Below are 18,509 nucleotides of genomic sequence, written 5' to 3' on the forward strand. Positions count from 1 at the left end.
CTTGGTTGGAAAACTCTCCCTTTCTGAATACCGTGCCACAGGAATCTCACTGCCGTTCTCCGAATGGAAAGAATTACACACAAAATGACAGAAATTGTTAGTACCGCATTTTTTTTTTGCAGCTCCTGAAACTCTGATACTGCAGTAAGCAGGTTTTTCTTTGAGTGCAGGCAAGGCTGGAAATTTAAGGAAAAACTCAGCGTTCTGTGTATGCGCAGAAGAACACGGACTCTGCAGCGTTAGCTTTGCCCGGCTCTGGGCAGCAAGCCCAGGTGCGCTCCTGTTTGTGCAGGAGAGTTAGCATGGGGCATGCGGTGAGAAACAAGAACAAGGAAAAAGCCTTTGCCTTTTTATAGTATAGGTTTTCATCCCAAATGCGTTTGGGCAGGCACTATGACTTGTATTTACTGGTAGGCTTTCCATTAACTTCAGTCAGCTCCCGGTTTTATGTTGATTGTTTCCCGTTAATGCAATGTTTCCTATAGCCAAGATACACAGCACTTAAGGTTTAGCATGGGGTCACTGTGCAAGTTGCATATTTAAAAAAACCCAACAGATTGGCAGGTTCCCAGCCTCTTGCTTTTGCTTTTAGCATTTAGATCGATGCTATAGGACTAGTTCAACTTAAGTTACCTTTTTTGTGAATGAGACGTAGCGCCAGAGGTGCCGGTGGGGCTCACGTGGTATAAACGCGGTGTGGCGAGAGGAAAATGAGACCTGCCCGCTGCGTGCTATGTAAGAAGAGCTTCAGAAGAAAACAGCATCGTTCCTTTCTATAACATTAATTAAACATCTGCTGAAAAGTAAATGAGTTATGAGAATTCTTGATAAGTGGTATCGTTGTGGAATAACCTAATGTAGGATATTTCTCCGAATCGAAACAATTCATGTTTCTGCTCTTTTACACTCTGGGGAGCGCTTGTGGTGAAACCCAACATGGGCTCACTGTGCACACTGGTGCTGCACTGATTTACACCACCTGGAGATTTTTACCCCCCATGTTTAGAAGTGTGACTGCAGCTAGAGCCACATTCTGCCTTGCTATCCATATTCAAGGTTGCGTGTATTGATAATGGGGGAAAGGAGCTTTCTCAGCACAGTCTATCCACAGACACTCCTAAAGAATAGAGAAATTAATTTTGTAGATCAGATTGTACCACAATTTCTCACATTGTGAACTATATGATCCCAGGAGCAGAACTGAATCCAAGCTTGGTACAGTGAAAAGAAATCACTGTTAACAGAAAATAGTAATAACAGTAATAATAAGTATTAGATTAAGTATGTCTTAGTGGTAAAGATTTAGCAGTAGAAAAAGCTGAGTAAAAAAGAACGCTGTCAGAAAAGAAAGAATTTATTTTTAAATGTGCCTCCAAATAACCCTATTATATTAGCACATCCTTTCAACTCAGGTCATGGCTGCATTAAGCTTCCTACCCCATCCGGTCGTCCTGTGGGTATAAATATATGCTCTAAGTTACATAAAAGCCATCCAATCCTATTTGCATTCTCACTCTATGATACGAAATGCTATAATGACCTCCTTCTTTGTATGTCCAGTGCTATCTATAAAGCAGGCTTAGGCCTTTTTGTTCTTAAGGAGGTCAGCTGTCGCGTTGCTCTCTTAATGAGCTTCAGGCATTCCCAGATAGTTTTCCAATATTGCAAGACATACCTGGCCCCAGGCGGGACAGTCTCGGCTCTGCCAACACCCCAGCAGTGCAGACAGATCCCATGTGACAGCTTATGCAACCGAGCTGGGCTTTATATACCCCTAGGACCCTAAGCACCTCTAGGGCTCGAGGGAAAAGAGCATCAGGTGAGGAAAGAATGTTTGCATACCGTGCTTCTTGGAAAACCATAGTAGAATACATCTTCTGTTTCCTTGGGGGGTCAACTTGTAAAAAAATCCCTGGAATTTTGTAATGTTTTGTGTGTTCTAATACTGTAGGGGCTGAAGTTCTACGAAGATTCAGAAATCATGGTTATCCCTCTTCGGAGAATGACACCTGGGTATATAAGATTGTTGCAGGTATGAAAATTCTTCTTTTCTGCTTTTAATTAGATCTTTGAAATACCAATATTTCTCTTACTCACACTGATTTTATTTCAAATTATTGCATGGCCAACCCAAGGGAACACTGGCTTCTGGTGGGTTAACTTGCATAACAACTCAAAGAAGTCTTAATTAAGCCTCTGCTGAAAAGTAAATGAATTATGATAATTCTTGATAACTGGTATCATGCTGGAATGCGGAATACTTGGAAGGAGTTTATATTTCTGCAGTGCTTCCACAGAAACTACTTCGCCATCATTTTCTCTTGCAATGGCTTTCTGTGTTTGGGGCAGTAGGAAATGTTAATGGGAAGAAGGATCCTGGGTTCCTAACTCAAATGAGCTGTCAGTGAAACATTTCAACCAGCTTCTATGGTTCTGATAAAGAAACCTCAATCAGTATTGACCTCTGGGACCATTGGGGGACCAGAGTATCGATCATTACATGAAGAAAAAAATAAAAGTATGCATAGAAAATGTTTTAAATGAGCTCCATAATTGAGAATAAGAAAGCCCAAATATATATATATACCAAAGTAGAGCATCTTTTTTACTGTACTCCGTATTTTGATATGTACAGAGTATATATCCTTTTCTTGGAAAGTCTCACAACTCTTAGCAATGGGATCTGCATCCAAATTCATAGCCTGTAGTAGCTGAGAGGTGGTAGTTGAGCAGTGGAGAGGCTGAGCTGAGGACACTGTGTTTCAGTCCTAGCAGTGAATTTCTTTCACGCCTCCACACATAGCATTTGATATCACCTTACCTAGTAATTTTATTTGGAATTTCTTTTGTCTTTATTTATTCTGCTGCTGAAGTAGCCACACTGCCAGCCACATGTATCAAGGTCAGAGCACTCGGCTCCAATTATTTAAGCTCACATAAAAAACAGAATCTGGAAGTAAAAATCAAACTCCTTGGAATTTGTCAGTCCTGTCAGTGGTGCCATGCTTTCTGTTCAGCTTTTTCCAACTAAAAAAAACCACTATTTGAGTCCTAGCCATCATTCATATGAGAAATGCTGCAACTAGAAAGACACGTGGTATGTTTTAACTCACAGCACCAATATGCATAGTATAGCAGTCCATGCAACTGTGTTTCTGCTTCTTGGTCAGTGTATCATACATACTAGGAAAGCAACAGGAACTTAATTTCTTTTCTGATTGTTATTCAGATAATTGATAAATAATTTTTTTTAATCTTTATTTTGATTGGCATTTCCTGCTTCTTTGTTGGACTTGATAGAGGCTGTGTTAAAACTTGTCCGCTTGATCTAGTCCTACCCGTGGGGCTAATAAAAGATGTTACTGATCCCTTTTCGCCTTGCTTTCCCAAATTAATAACTAACATTCAAGGGAGCATCACTGTGTTAGTAGCTAATCTGTGGGAAGGAAGAGAACTTTGTACTTCAGCGAACAAGAATGTCCTTTCTCCTTTATGCCTAAGCCTCCACGCTTGCTCGATTCAGCTCTCCCTCTCAGCCAAGTAGCCAGAGGGAAGCCCATTAAGGTCACTGAAATCAATGAGTTACAAATGAAAGAAAAATCGTATCAGAAATGTGTCCTTTCTTTTACAAAGTGTTAAAAAGGGGGGCCTCCCAAAACGTGCAGGAGTTTGTGCCTAATACTATTCAGCAAAAAGCAGAGTCATACTATATTAAATGACACGGAGAAGAAGTGCTTTGTAGGTTCCAAAGACCCGCTTTTGTGTTGGACTCGGCCGAATCAGCATGTAACTTGCCCTGTTTCTCCCATAGACTCAAGCTGCAGGAAAAATCGTTATCAACTCATCAGACACACTGCTGCAACGGGCGGCGTTGCTGCTGGGCATGTTTGGGATCGGTATCTCCAGCTACAGCACACACCAGCTAACTCAAAAGAGGAGACTTCCCTTGACCCGTTAAGCTGCACTGGGATGTGACCCAAGAAGTAAAGGCTTGTGTCCGTAGTGCTGATGAGTGGCTCTTCTGCCTCAGCTACTGTCGTGGAGGTAATGAGACACTTGGCAGCTTTGCAACGTGATTTCTACATGCAGAGTTAAAAAGATGGAAGAATCACAGACTTCTTCAAGAAAGAAAAAAAGGGTAATGACTAGCAGAGGCATCAGATTTCCAAATAAGAGGAACTGTTGGACTTGATGATCTTAAAGGTCTTTTCCAACCTAAACGTTTCTATGATTCTATGATTCTATAAATGCAATGGACTGCTTTTGTTATCCAGTGTACACATGAAGAGAGATCTAAAGGTATAAAATACAGTTAAAATCAGAGTAGGTCTAAACAGATCGATGGGGGTGCTGTGCTTCATTAGTCTCACCTTGTTGCAGTTTTTGCAAATTTAATCCTGTGCGAAGACTGGTTTTGCAAAGGAAAAGTTAGAAGCAATATATTCCTCATGAGAAGAGTTAGACCAAATAAAAACCATCTCGTGAACTTTTTGTGCTGTTGTATCTAACTAGATATATGCATTTGTGTGTATTACAGAATTCATGCACTCTAACCTTTCCTATCGAATAGTAAACATTTCTTGATGCCTTCTGTGTAGAAATGTTTGTGTATTGTAACACAAGCTGGTAGCCTTCTGCAATGGCAGAGAGGGCCTCAGGCTACACCATCCATATGGTGTTGGGAAGGAACCATGGCACCAGACCAGATGACTTCGTAATTCCATACAGAAACTCTCTACTCAAGAAAGTATCAGTAAAAATACTGGGTTGGGTTTCACTGCAGAGTTCAATACCTGATCGTATTCCTCTGCAAAGCCCGCTCATCCCATAATATACATTCCAATTAAAATAACAATAGAGATTGAGCTTTTTTCCCCTCATTTTCCCTTGTTTTCTTGTTCTTCTCACTGGATGCAGTGGCTTATTCAGGAATGTTCTCTTACTATTGGTTTGCATTTTTCCAACTGCTTCTGATGTTTTATGTAAACATGGCTTTGTAGGCTCTTCCATGCGTATGTTGCATTTAAAATCCTTTGTTCTCAGTTACTAAATACAAATTCTATCATCTTTCATGTTTTTTCTGTGTTCAAAATTATTTCTTCTGTCAACAGTGTTTATATTCAGCCACTAAGGGGCATCCTACACAGCTGAATATTTTGAAGTCTTCAGATTGCTCATGGCGACGTTACAAACCACAAATTGAGTAAAATTGAAACTTTTGCCTTTTTTTTATTTTATATTGTTCTTGCCCCTGTTTCCCTTTCTCATCCCCTCCAAGAAATGTCTCTCCTCCCCCCATAACTATTGTTAAATTGAAGAAGACAACAAAATCAGTGTTTACAAGGTCATTTTTTACAACTTACAGGGTCACAAATTACCTCCATCTTGTCTAGCCTTCCGTTTATATTTAAAATAAAAAATCATACAATGGAATATTCCATCTTCTGCCTTCACCTACAAGAAATGAAACAAAATACTTGGTCTTTTTGACAAAAGTAAGAATGATATCTCTGGGAAGCATTTCATCACATCGATTGAAGATAGACAGTGTGACCCCCACCACCACCCTCAACATGCCATATTTACGGCTTTTTAACCAATGTGTATGATTTGGGGCAGCTGCATTTTCGTTAACTGATTTCCTGCCCCCACACAACATGAAGGTGAGATCATTAGCTGCTTTCAGAGCCATTACTATGCTAATATGAACTCTTCTGTTACATAAAAGCTAAGTGTAATAACAATACTATTTTAAGAAGATGTACTAGAATAAAAGAAATGATAACTTGACCACTGAGATGCTCCCATTTTACTGTATTATGGAAATGATGCTCCCGAGGAATACGTTTTTTTTTTCCATGAGAATTGCTTTGAATAGTTTTGAAAGTTTTATCTGGTACCACAGGCAATAGGCAAATTGAGTATGGAGAGACTCAGTAAAGGTACAGGCCTTAGGAGCCTCAGGAACATACAGTGAAACACCAGGAAGGTGGAATTAAAATTAATTACAAAACAGATACATTTAAACTTGCTGATGATGATTTGGGCCTGGGCTGAAAATCACCTTTGGGTGAAAAGTTGGGACTGCATCCAGCAGAAGATGTAGGCATCTGTAGCTAACCTACCTACTCCTGTAAAAATCTAAATCCAAAATTTCAATTTTCTAAAGTACAGCTGCCACCTCATGCTGGGCAGGACAGACGGCCACATGCCCATCCCTTTCACTGCTGGAAGATCTGCTTTCATGTTTCCCCTCGGGTGAGGCTGGGGCATGTTGAGCACAAAGACATTGGCTCCCTGGAAGATCTGCTTTCATGTTTCCCCTCAGGTGGGTGAGGCTGGGGCATGTTGAGCACAAAGACATCAAAACCTTGTGGGGGTGTGCAACAACATGCCCACCTTCTCATCCTCCTTGTGGCTGGAAGCACAGAGGTGGACTGGGGACTGCCCAGAATATGACTGGAAGCCAATACCCGCTACCCCCTTTTGTCCTACTGATGGGGCAAACACTCTTTGGCAGAGGAAGGAAAAATTTTTTCAATGAAAGGGTTGTCAAGCATTGGAACAGGCTGTCCAGAAAAGTAGTTGAGTCCCCATACCTGAAGGTATTTAAAAGATGGGTAGACGAGGTGCTTAGGGACATGGTTTAGTGGTGGGATGGCAGGGTTAGGTTAACAGTTGGACTTGATGATCTTAAAGGTCTTTTCCAACCTAAAGAATTCTATGATTCTAAGATTCTATGAAAGGCACCTGCACAGCAACTCTCACAATGGAGCCCGTGGTGCTCTACCTTCCCTTTGCATGCTCTTCTGAAGGACCGGCATGGTCCCATGGGGTCCTGACTCCTAAAGGAGGCCAGGCCTATGAACCTGTACCAGCTCTGGACCCACTGCAGCAAGGGGCCTAAATTCACAATTAGGAGAAGCTAAAGACTTTTTCCTCCTAATTGACCATTAGCTAAGTTTGCCCCCCTCCCTGCACTCAGTGTGCCATGTATCTTAAAGGTCTTTTCCAACCAAAGTGATTCTATGATTTTATGATTCTATGTGCTTGGACCCTACCTAAGCCTGCCATCCGACCACTAAACCATGTCCCTAAGCACCTCGTGACTAAATTCACAGGCAGGATCACTATGTGGCTGGGCTCCCAAAATCTGGGCAGGATACTGCTCCTTGCTGCAATTCCCGAACCTGCCTGCGAATTTAGTCTTCAAAGCTCTGAGCATGCCAAACTTCAAGCATATGTTTATGTCCTAATGAAGTCAAAGGGGGGGTTAAGGAACATCCTTATATCCTTTGCCAGACTGAGGTATTTAATCTCTTCCTTGATCTCCCCCAAAAAGCATTTACATTTTAAACATATTTGTACTTTTGTTTATACGGCTTTTACTTCAAAAACGTTGGCAATTCCTCAACAATTGAATGCTGATGAAAGTCGGGAGCCTGGTGAGCTTGGGGAGGTTAATGCTGCTTTACTTAGTTTTGCAAAGCTTTTAAGAAACACCAGCAATGGATTTCATTTGGCACTTGAATTGTTATGTTTGAAGAATTACGCTCCAGGAATTACTTTTTACCTTTCCTTGCTTGTAAAAATTTTTAAACAGAAGTACTGTTTAAGCTAGTAAATATTAGACCTTCTTTACAAATGCACTTTAAAAGCCATTTCATAAAATTTATTGGATTGGTTTTACCTCTAATATCAGCCAAATACAGGCTAATATCTCCTGATGCCAAATAATTTTAATTAAACTAATCCACTTCTAACAGCAGTAACTTCTCTAGTTTGAATTATGTCTTGATACATCAAGTTAATTATTTTATTCTTTGAGAAGGAATCCTGAGAGATTTTGTAGCTGTTTGGTTTGTATGCCTGAGTCCACCTCCTAAAGGCAAGTGAAATGAAAGTATTAAATAATCAGAAAATCAAACACGGTTGGTATTCTCTTCAAATAGATGTAGATGTTGGAGACAAATGCCATTGCTAGTGAATATCAGAGGGTGTTCAAGCTTGATCTCTTGTGCTAAATAAAGTCGATTCAATTCACTTGAATATTTTATGAAAAACTCTTTCAGATATATATAATCAGCTGTCTAAAGCCGAATTTCTGTCTTCTTCCATCAGGACAGACAGCCTAGGACAATTACTCAAGGTAACACTCATTTACGAATAAGGGAAGTATAAAATGAAGGCAATGTCTCTCACAACTTTTCATGCATCTTCTGGAAATCATGTTTCTGCACCATAATTGCCACTCTAGAGTGTTATTTGTCTCTAAAACTGTAGATTATAGAGTTGCAGATTGTGCATCTCCAAATATGCCATAGACCAAGTAGGCAAACTTGAGTAGTTACCAATCAGTGGACGCTCTGTCACTTACTAGGCAGCAGTAATGTCATCATGACGCTGAGCCTTTAATTTGTAGATCAAACTAAGAACAGAACACAAACAAGAAAATTAATTTTTCTACCCTTAAATTATGTGCATTTCTTTTTATACAGCAGATGTGCCACAGGCTGAAGAATCAGATCACTTGAGTGGTTTCTCTTTGTCCTTCAGCTACCCTGAGGTTTCATGTCGCATGGCACTGCTATCTAGCTTATAAAGTATCCGCCACAGCCCTCGATGGAGGTACCGCATGGCTTGGGGGTTGTTCTGGCAGCGTAACCCTCATGCCACCGGTGCCTTGCTTGAGAAGCCCTTCATTTTAGACCATGCATTTTTACTAGTGCCAAATGCATGGCAGACTGGCCTCAGCTGAGGTTTTGGGTGCTGCTGTAATGTTAATTTGTACCACCAATAAAACAGGGGCACTGACGCGGCATGGGAGTTTCCTTCTTAAAATGTTCTATGTCTGCATTGCCTTTTCAATCGCAAGTTGTTCAGTGGGTTTATCAGTGGCAGAGCTGTGCATTAGTGGTAATTCACCTCATAGAGTCATAGAATTGTTTAGGTTAGAAGACCTTTAACTCAAGTCCCACCATTAACCTAACACTGCCATCCCACCACTAAACCATGTCCCTAAGCACCACATTGACACGTCTTTTAAATGCCTCCAGGGATGGGGACTTGACCACTTCCCTGGGCAGCCCGTTCCAATGCTTGACAACTCTCTCAGTGAAAAAATCTTTCCTCCCTGGCTTCAGTTGAATGTGGCTACAGGGATTTAACTGAGAAATGGTTTTACCTGTGCAGTGCAGTGGCACTTTCCTATGAATATATTAGTTATAAAACAAAAAAAAAAAAAATACATTAATGCTTGTCACATCTTTTCCTACCTTGGATAAAATGCCTTTTCCCCTCTTAGCTATGAGTAGTCAATGACAACACAAAATAACCTCCTAAATCAGTCTTGTCTTTCATATGACTTTCTTGTTACTCTTCTACAACTATTGCAATTTAATAAGGTAGCTGAAAGATAGTTTAATCAAACAGTAGATTAATATGGTTCCTGGGGCAATATGCACTTCAGTTTCTAAGTGTGCAATCACGAGCTACAGTGTGTCACTGATTTTTAATCAGCGTGCCCCCACCTCTGTAATTTGTAAGCATGAAAACAGCCCAAAAGGGCCCAGAAAGAGATGTTTCTTCACCTCCTTAGCAGCATTTTTGCAAGTGGCCTTTGTTTAAGTATTTTAAAACCAATAATCCACACTTTTTCAAAAGCTTTTAGGAGCTGTGAGTGAGCACCCCACTGACAACAATCATCCTGCAAGGGAGACATTGGAGCTGAGGTGGTCAAAGGGGGTGTCTGATGCCAAGCAGAGCGAGGGCTCGAGTCACCTCTCAATGGGTGCTTCCATGTGTGTCCATTCAGAAACAAGGGGTGAGATTCAGCTGGGCTGACACCAGTGATGGAAAGGTTGACCAACCTGCCAGTGCCCTCAGCTGCTTCTGCAAACAGCAGAGACAGATCCTAAGAAAACCACCTCCACCCCACCACCTGGCAGCTGCCTGGAGGTGCTTAAGATGAGCTGAAGGAATGTGGGTGGTTCCCTCACATGTGAAAGCACTTAATGTTTGGGGTTTCTTTATTTTTTCTGTAATTTTCCCAACTGGGGGAAGGGGCTGTATCTCGTTGCTGTTATTTAAACCAGAGTAAGGAAGAAATACCAAGGCAGAGTGACCCTGCTGCTGGTAAAGTGTTTTAATCTTTAAAAAAAAAAACTAATAACAAATTCATTTGTCCTTCACTTTGTGTTCTTCAGTAATGAATTACAGGAACCTGAAACTCTCAGCCCAACAAGGATGGTGGCACGTAAAGCCAAAACGCATGAAAGCTTGAACAGTCTCATCACTGCCTGGGAATAACTCAAACACCACATGCCTTCCCTGTCACAGCTCAGACATATTTCTTTTTAAAAAGCAAGCTTTGCCCTAAGGGAAAAGAAAGCACATAGGACTGTGCTCTGCTCCCCCAGGTGCTTTTCAGCTGTGCTGTGGTAGATCCTTGTTGTAGGTGAGGAGAGGAAAGGTGGAGGAATGGCACCGACACCTTTGCTTCACCGTGACTCTCTGGTGGCAGAGGAGCCCCTTGGCTGCTGCTCCAGGCAGAGGATCGCTGAGCCTTCGGTGAGGCTCCACATCTCTCTCCCAGTTGCTACCTCCTGCTCTCAGAGCTGCTTTCCGTCTCTGAAGCATGTGGGGCTGTGACCAACCCTCGGGGGGTGTCTGTCTGTCTGTGCACGTAAGAGCGAGAGCAGCCTCTGGCCCTCAGGCTGCAGGAGGTGGTGAGTACCGAGGGAGAGGCATGAGGAGGGATGGCATCGCAGCATCAATGGTTTGTGCAAATCCCTGGCTTTTCCCTGAGTAACGTGCAAGCAGCTCCCACTGGGTCTTAGCTTTCATCTGCAGCACAGCTCTGGCAAGAGCCCTTCCATCAGGTAACTCGGAGTCCCCTTTTCGCTCACTTGCCAGTTACATCCCGCTCATTAGCCCCGGAGCTCACCTAAGGGCTTATTTGTAACGTTTCATTCCCAACTGAGTTCGACTGTTAATTTGATAGCGTGGTATCTAGAGGAGAAACTAAAGAAACAGTGGGGGGGGGTTGCCATGAAAGGATACCTGCAATGTTTTTTTGCCACTTTCCTCATTATTGACAATTTTTCAATAACAATTCTGCTCCTCTATGCATGTCCCTGCATCTCCCTGACTTTTCCTGGCCAAGCAGAAAGGCCCCGAGGCCTTGCTTGACCCCCATCTTCCAGAGTGGCGTGCAATGGGAGGAGAGCATCACTTAGTGGCGAACAAGAGAAGCAGAATAAGCATCCCTCCCACTGGGTGAGAGGAGCTGTGAATCTCAGCTCCCAGCCCTGCGGTGAGCCCAGGATCATGCTGAGCCCAGGGTGGCTTTAATGAGCTAATGCTCCTGCAACCATCTAGCAAAGCTGGGGGCTCACTCAAGCTCTGGATAGTTTAAGCTGTGGTTTAACTACGCAACTGCCTCAATACAAGTTTGCGCCAAAGTGACAGGAGGATAAATGTAAAGCAGCCAGTTTGCACTAGGTCACTAACAGGCTTTTTGTTTGGTTTTTTTTTTAAACCATGCAGTCTGAGTTCCACTTTATAATTGCTCTCCCACATAATATTAGAACCTTGAGGATTAAAAAGCCCAGAGTTTGCTTGAGAATATCGACACTGGACTATGATACTACACCTTTATCTCAGTAAACCTTAGCCACTGTGTATTAAATATTCAGCCTGAGCTATTTCCATAGGTTCTCTCCATAGTCAGTGCAAAAAAATGAGCACCTCCAGAGAGCAATTCATCCCCTTCAGGAGGTGTCTAGAAGAGATGGGCCAACTCCCCCTCTGAAGACGTGCCTCCCTCCTTACTGGCTGCGGGCTGCACACCTCACTTTTAGGAAGCTCAAGGTAGTGGAGACAAACCCCTATCTCTACAAAAACATCCTATTCCAATAATAGCAATTTCCCATTGAAGACAGGCACTGAGATAATCAGCCAGCGAATTCAGAGGCAGGACTGCCAGGCTCTGGGCAGCTTTCGGACAGCAGGATGTTGTCTCTGGATCCAAGAAAGCGGAGCCTGGGCACCGACCAGCCCGGGCAGCCCCACTGCAGCTCACCTCCTGTACGGAGGCACCTGGAAACCTCAGAGGGCTGAAGCAGCACTGAGTAAGAGCAATGCTTGCATGGCAGAGGCGAAGGCAGCGGTGCGTATCACGGTAGCAGGGCTGGCTAGCATTAAGGAAGGCTACAATGAAGATGCAGAGGTCCAAGCATCCGCACGGGCAGTAAAAGGCCACAAAGGACATTCCGTATTTCCTTGGGAGCTGAAGCCCTTGCCACCACATGTGCACTGTCATTGAGCTACTACAGGCGCCACTAGACGTGGTTGGCACGTGTCTTCCCTCCTCCCCGAAAGCAGCAGGATGTCCTCTGCAGAAGGAATGGCTTCCAGGCACCCAGAAAACTGCAACAGCACTGAAAGATCCACCATGAAGCACATTCGCAACCTGGACAGCTACTGCCCTCCATCTCCCCACCGAGGGAACAGTCACCCCCAGCCTGGTCGCTCTCCTCCCTTCCAGTACCATCTCTCTTGGTGGCCCTTCAAGTGAAACGACCCTCATCAGCAATGATGTCACACGAGCTGCCTCGCCTCCCCCCTACCCTGAAGCAGAGGCACGGCTATGGCCTGCAGGCTGGAGGCCAGAGGTGGACTGAGGGCCAGGGTAAAGCCCAGTGGCCGCCAGACCCTTCTGCTGGCCCCAGGGTATGCAGCATGGTCCAAGGAGGAGGTGCCCATGTGCTACAGCAGTCCCACAGAGGCCACTTAATTGATTAATTTCAATTGGTATACAAATACAATTTAATAAGTTGCCCAAACTTTTATGTAAGCTAAGAGGGAACAGCAGAAAATTAATAATTTCTGGGTGAGAAATATAATTTGCAAGCAAAAACCAAAAAGAGGACAGTGCAGCTCAAAACTGTAACTCTATGTTAAAATATGCTTCAAATACTGTCTTGAATCTTATTTTCATCATTATTTTGCTATCTGAGTAACTTGTGTATAAAGACCCAGGTTTGACTGACATAGCATAAAGTATCTGAGGTATTTAAACTAGGAATGCAATGACTTTAGGTTCTTCTCACAGTCACTGGGGACAAATAAATGCTTCTCAGTTCTTGGGTGAGCCAGTCCACCCTCCAGAGGCATCTATTTCTTTCCACTAATTATGCAGGGAGCCTACTATGTCTGTGCTTCTAACTTAGGCATCTCACTTAGGCTCCCATAGCCAGCTAGGATGAATCCAAGCCAAACCCAATCCACTTAAGTGTCAAATCTCCCACCACCAAAGGCCAAACTGAACTTGCTATTACAGCAAACAACACTTGGTTGACACTTGGTTTTCCCAAGCAACAAAGCCACAGTTGTGGACAGCATCGCAGAATCACAGAATGGTTTGGATGGGAAGGGATCTTCAGAGACCATCCAGTCCAATACCCTACCACAGGCAGGGACACCTTCCACTAGATCAGGTTGCTCAAAGCCCCGTCCAACCTGACCTTGAACACTGCCAATGATAAGGCATCCTGTTCCAGTGTCTCACCACCCTCATCATAAAAAAATTCTTCCTTATGTCCAATCTAAATCTATCTTTCAGTTTAAAACTGTGGCTTGTTGCCCCTGTCTCTCCTCTTTCAGTTTAAAACTGTGCCCACTTGTCCTTGATAAGAAGTTTCTCTCCATTTTTCTTATAAGCCCCCTTTAAGTATTGAGAGGCTGCAATCAGGTCTCCCCGCAGCCTTCTCTTCTCCAGGCTGAATAAGCCCAACCTCTCTCAGCCTGTCCTCATAAGAGAGGTGCTCCAGCCCTCTGATCATTTTTGTGGCCCTCCTCTGGACCTGCTCTAACAGTTCCATGTCCTTCTTTGCGCTGAGGGCCCCAGAGCTGGATGCAGTACTCCAGGTGAGGTCTCACCAGAGCAGAGTAGAAGGGCAGAATCACCTCCCTCAGCCTGCTGGCCACGCTGCTTTTGATGTAGCCCAGGGTATGGTTGGCTTTTGCACGTTGCCGTCTCATGTCTGATTTTTCATCCACCAGTATCCCCAAGTCCTTCTCTACAGGGCTGCTCTAATCCATTCATCCCCCAGTCTGTGCTGTTGCTGAGGAGTGCCCTGACCCAGGTGCAGGACCTTGCACTTCACCATGCTGAACTTCTTGGTCCCACTCTTCAAGCCTGTCAAGGTCCCTCTTCCATCTAGCATATCAACTGCACCACTCAGCTTGGTGTCATCCGTAGTCCTTTTCAGATGGAAATAACGTTACTTAGAGATACCCTGCACCCTGGCAGTGTGCGATGCACGTTGAAAGGAGTGTGAAGCAGCACAGCAAATGATCTTGCACGTGTCAACACTGAACACCTTCCCACCCTGGGCCATCTCGTGTCACTCATGAACTTCACTGTCATCCCTGGGTTTTGATTTAAAAGTGAGTTGTGCTCTGCCTTGATTTTCATGGATCCTTTAAAGCTGGACTTCATGTACTCATTGTAGTATAACAGCCCTTTAAATGAAATATTCTTTTGTCAATACCTATACTATAGTATTCTTTCTGTTAACACAATGTTTGGCATAAAATGTTACTGGTTATTATATTCTTTAATCTCAGGGACTGCTGAGAAGTTCTCAGTAAATAATTATTTTCATTTCTTTTCAACACAGGCATCTATAACTAATTGCGTAATATTGCTGAGGGTGAATTATCTGCAGGTCTGTGCTGCACTGTAAATAAAGTGCTGTGTGTGCTTTGTGCTATGTGAGCTGAGGTGGTGCCAAGAACCTGAAATCATCCACTTTACTGAGAGAGTGAGAAAAAGAGAGGGTATATGAAGAACACAGCTCAAGTTTTAAATTTCATTCTGATTAGGGGCTCCAGTAGTCGTTCCAGTTCCTCACCTGCAACAGGCAGGTAGTAGTATTTCCTTTTTCTCATACTTCTGCTCTGCCGATGGCAGCGGGAGGGGGACCGGTGGCCGCCCTCCCCATGCAGGCAGTGGGTGCTCTGGGTGCCAGTTCCCCCAGGCAGAGACCTATTCTGCATTTGGGCAGCACTTTGGGTTGTGTGGGTTACCCTGGTTGACTGCAGCCCCCTCAGTTGTCTGATACCATCAGGCACTTGCACCGAAGAGCCTTGGTCTTTGCATGGAAGAATATGAGCTGCTGCCATAGGTAAGGACACAACAGAAATAAAACTGGCCTGCGGCTTAAAGAAAAAATTTCTTGAATAGAAATGATGGCCTCCTGGGTGCTTAAGATCCTCTCCTCCTGAGAAAAAATCAAAACCTGCCAAGATCTTAAGTCATGTGGCTCCATATCTCCAACTGACTCAGTGGTCCTCCCTTCCTCCAGCTGCATAAGTAGCGTAAGTGTCCTAAAGCCAGGGTTGATATCAGTCCTTGATGAATGAACATCTACTACTCCTATTGCAGGTGCTCCGAGAGGCCCCCAGGATGTGCCTGCTGTGCTAGTCACGTACCAACACTAAACGCAATTTCCTGCCCCAATTTGCTTTCCATGCAAATGAGCAAGACAAAAGTTTGACAGGTCATGCTGGCGACCTGTTAATGTTTCTGAAAAGTCAAAGGCAAGCAACAGAATTTTTTTCCTGCCTTTTTTGCCAGTGTCTCCCAATAAAAGTAGTGGGGAAAATATCAAAATGCTTGCACAGTGGGAACAAGGAAGCAACTGAACCACTCAGACCATCAACCTCGCTGAAAATGTCTGTGCTGTGTTAGGTAATGTTGAAAGGGAGTTATGCCAATGCCTCAGATGCTTTGCACATACCAAGTCAGAAACAGTGATATTTAATAGTTGTGTTATCTAATTAGTATAATCAGTATATGGTTATTTTAAGTAATATTTTGGCATTAGAATCCATTTGCTTCCATTACCTGAGAGGTGCTGCAGCCAGAGAGCAAGCGTTCACCTAATAACGATGCTATTATCAGGTGGACCTGAGGAAATTCACTTTGGAGTACTTTGGGATCTGGCTGAAAGAATCTCAGAGCCATTACTGTTTATAGTTGAGGTTCGTGAAGGATGGGGGAGGTCCCCGAAGACTGAAAAAAGGGTAAATACCTTTCAGATGGAAAAGCCTAGGATCAGCCTGCCACTCAACGGTGCTCAACAAACACTCAACAGTACTAGACAAATAACATCAGAGCTATCTGCAAACCCACAGAAAAATAAGAGGATAAAAAGCAGCTAACATGTTTACCGGGAATAAATCATGTGCAACCAACCCAGTTTCCTTCTTAAACAACATTACAAGCAAGTGAGCAAGCTTCGTAACGCATGACTTCAGCAAGATGGTGGCAAATGACATTCTCACACGCAAGCTGGGGGAAAGCACTCTTAAATGAACCACAGTAATGAGATTACAGATCTTGTCCGAAAACCTACAAAGAATGAACAGTATTCTTTGAGTGTCTGGAAAAAAAAGTACAGAATGGGCTGCTGCACACTGCTGTGAACGGGGGCTGCCTGATATTTTTGCTAATGACTCATGTTGTGAGAGTGGGTATACATAAAACATCAACCTCAGAAGGTCTGCAGGCACCAAAAGACAGGAGCAGAATTCACAATGATCTAAAATCCGCAAAGTGCTCTCAGATTAGCAGTGGGATTCAAGAAGGACAAGCACAAAAAGCTTGATGCTTTGGCAAAAGCATGAGCTGTGCGAACACGGGGTGAGGAGCAGCGCAAGATCGATGGAGTGAATCACAGCACCAAGCTGCAGTGTCAAACTCATGTGGGGGCAGGAAGCAACCTCACGGGGTTCTCGAGAGCTGGGGGGCAGGCTGGAAGGCATGTGGAGGGGTCCTCCTGCCTTGCCCGGTGCTGGTGAAAGCCCAGCAAGACCGCTGTGTCTTGCTCAGGCACCAACCTTCAAGGAAGATGTGGACCAGTTAAAGAGAGCTCAGAGGAAAGCAACAAAAATAAAGGGTGCAGAAAATGTGACCTGCACAGAAATACTGAACAAACTGGCAGCCTGGAGAGGGGAAGCTGATAAATGCCACGGACCCGGCCATTTCCCCACCAGCCCTGACCGTGGCACCTCTGCTGACTCACGAAATGCAAGCATTATGTTTTCACTGACCTACCATATGCTCTGTTACAGCACTCTTGCAAAGCTAAGGCCACCCTGCGTGGGGATGCTTTAGTGGATGTGTAACGCACACTGCTGCACCACAAAGTTAATGCTGGATAAAGCTGGTTCGGACAGGAGGCTCAGGGGTGGTTGGTTATCCTGGAACCAGCCAACATGCTGACCAACACTCGGTACTGCAGAATCAGCAGAGGGAAGATGCCACCTAACGTTCAAGCAGGGATGAGCCAACCCAGACCTTTTACATCCCACAGGTTGGCATCCAGGGACATCGATGTGCATGGCTGCATTGCCAAGTGCTACCAAGGGTTGCTCAGTACAAGGGCAGTGCTGGAAAAGGATGTTTTGTTTTCAGTTTTATTTAGTAAAAGAAGTTCCAGCAAAGTCAATCTCTTGCTGTTCTGTCCACTCTGCCTGGGCAAGGGTCCATAATATTAGGAGGAAAAAAAATCAAACAGCTTGGCTTAGATTTGTAAAGACACTGAAGCCAAAATCAAGACTTCCTACTTCAGGTGTCTTTCTTTAGGTACCACAAAGCTCAACCTCACTGAAATGAGCTGTACCATGCCAGGAGGGTGCCAGGGCTCCCCACAGGGGCAGGGGAAAGAAGACTGCAGAGCAGCCCAGCAGGTCTTCAGGATGCTAGCCCCTGCTGGGGCAGCTACTCCAAAATATCGGAGCCTCCATCAGTGCTTGGACACTCCTGGTCACTTGGGACCTATCAGCCAATGGAGACCTCTTCCCAACGCATGTACCCACAGACAGCTGGTGCCTCTGGGCACACTGCTGGAGGGGAGCAGACAGTGCCACTTGCTCCTCCCCAGGAGCCCAGCAGTCAAAGCACCCATCTCAGGATGACAAAGGTTGGAGGTGGCACCAAGCTCATCGCCAGGAGGGATCGCCTCATCGCCTGGCCCTAACCGCTTCCCAGCCCCACAAGGTGCCCCCAGCAGCAGGTCTGGGGAGGAGGCAGGTCCCCGCTGCAGGAGAGCTGGGCACGGGGACACTGAGGGAGCAGGAGCATTGCTTTAGGCGAACACCTGGAGTGGGAAAGGAGGCCAAAAACTTTAAACCACAGATCTGCTAGCACCTGCCCTGCTCTTCCCGTGGCTCCCTAAGCAAATGTAATTAAACACTGAGAACAGACTGACTGAACTTCAGATTAAGTAATCTATTAAATTTCACTAATTCTCCTTTCTATTATAAACTGAGACAGAGCCATGATCTTGTCTGTGCTCTGTAAAAGATTGTTTGCAAGCGGTAAACAACCATAATTATCTCCAGTGCAATACCCAGCTGAATACCCAAACGAGTCATGCATGACAAGACTGCTCAGTTCGGCAAGCCTGCCATCGCACACATAGGTGGATAGAAGCAAC

General features: G+C 44.4%; 1 protein-coding gene across 1 annotated transcript in view; it reads left to right on the plus strand.

The window, feature by feature from the left end:
- The window catches only part of LOC104122169 (testis development related protein), an 86,240-nt gene that overhangs the window by 2,025 nt on the left and 65,706 nt on the right, over nt 1-18,509 (plus strand). Inside the window, exon 2 of the mRNA XM_009634262.2 lies at nt 1,952-2,032. Within this exon, the coding sequence (XP_009632557.2) occupies nt 1,952-2,032 (81 nt within the window). The remainder of the gene's footprint in view (nt 1-1,951; nt 2,033-18,509) is intronic.

This window comes from Egretta garzetta, unplaced genomic scaffold (genome assembly GCF_000687185.1).
Source record: "Egretta garzetta isolate BGI_Z169 unplaced genomic scaffold, ASM68718v1 scaffold62, whole genome shotgun sequence".
Taxonomy (NCBI): domain Eukaryota; kingdom Metazoa; phylum Chordata; class Aves; order Pelecaniformes; family Ardeidae; genus Egretta; species Egretta garzetta.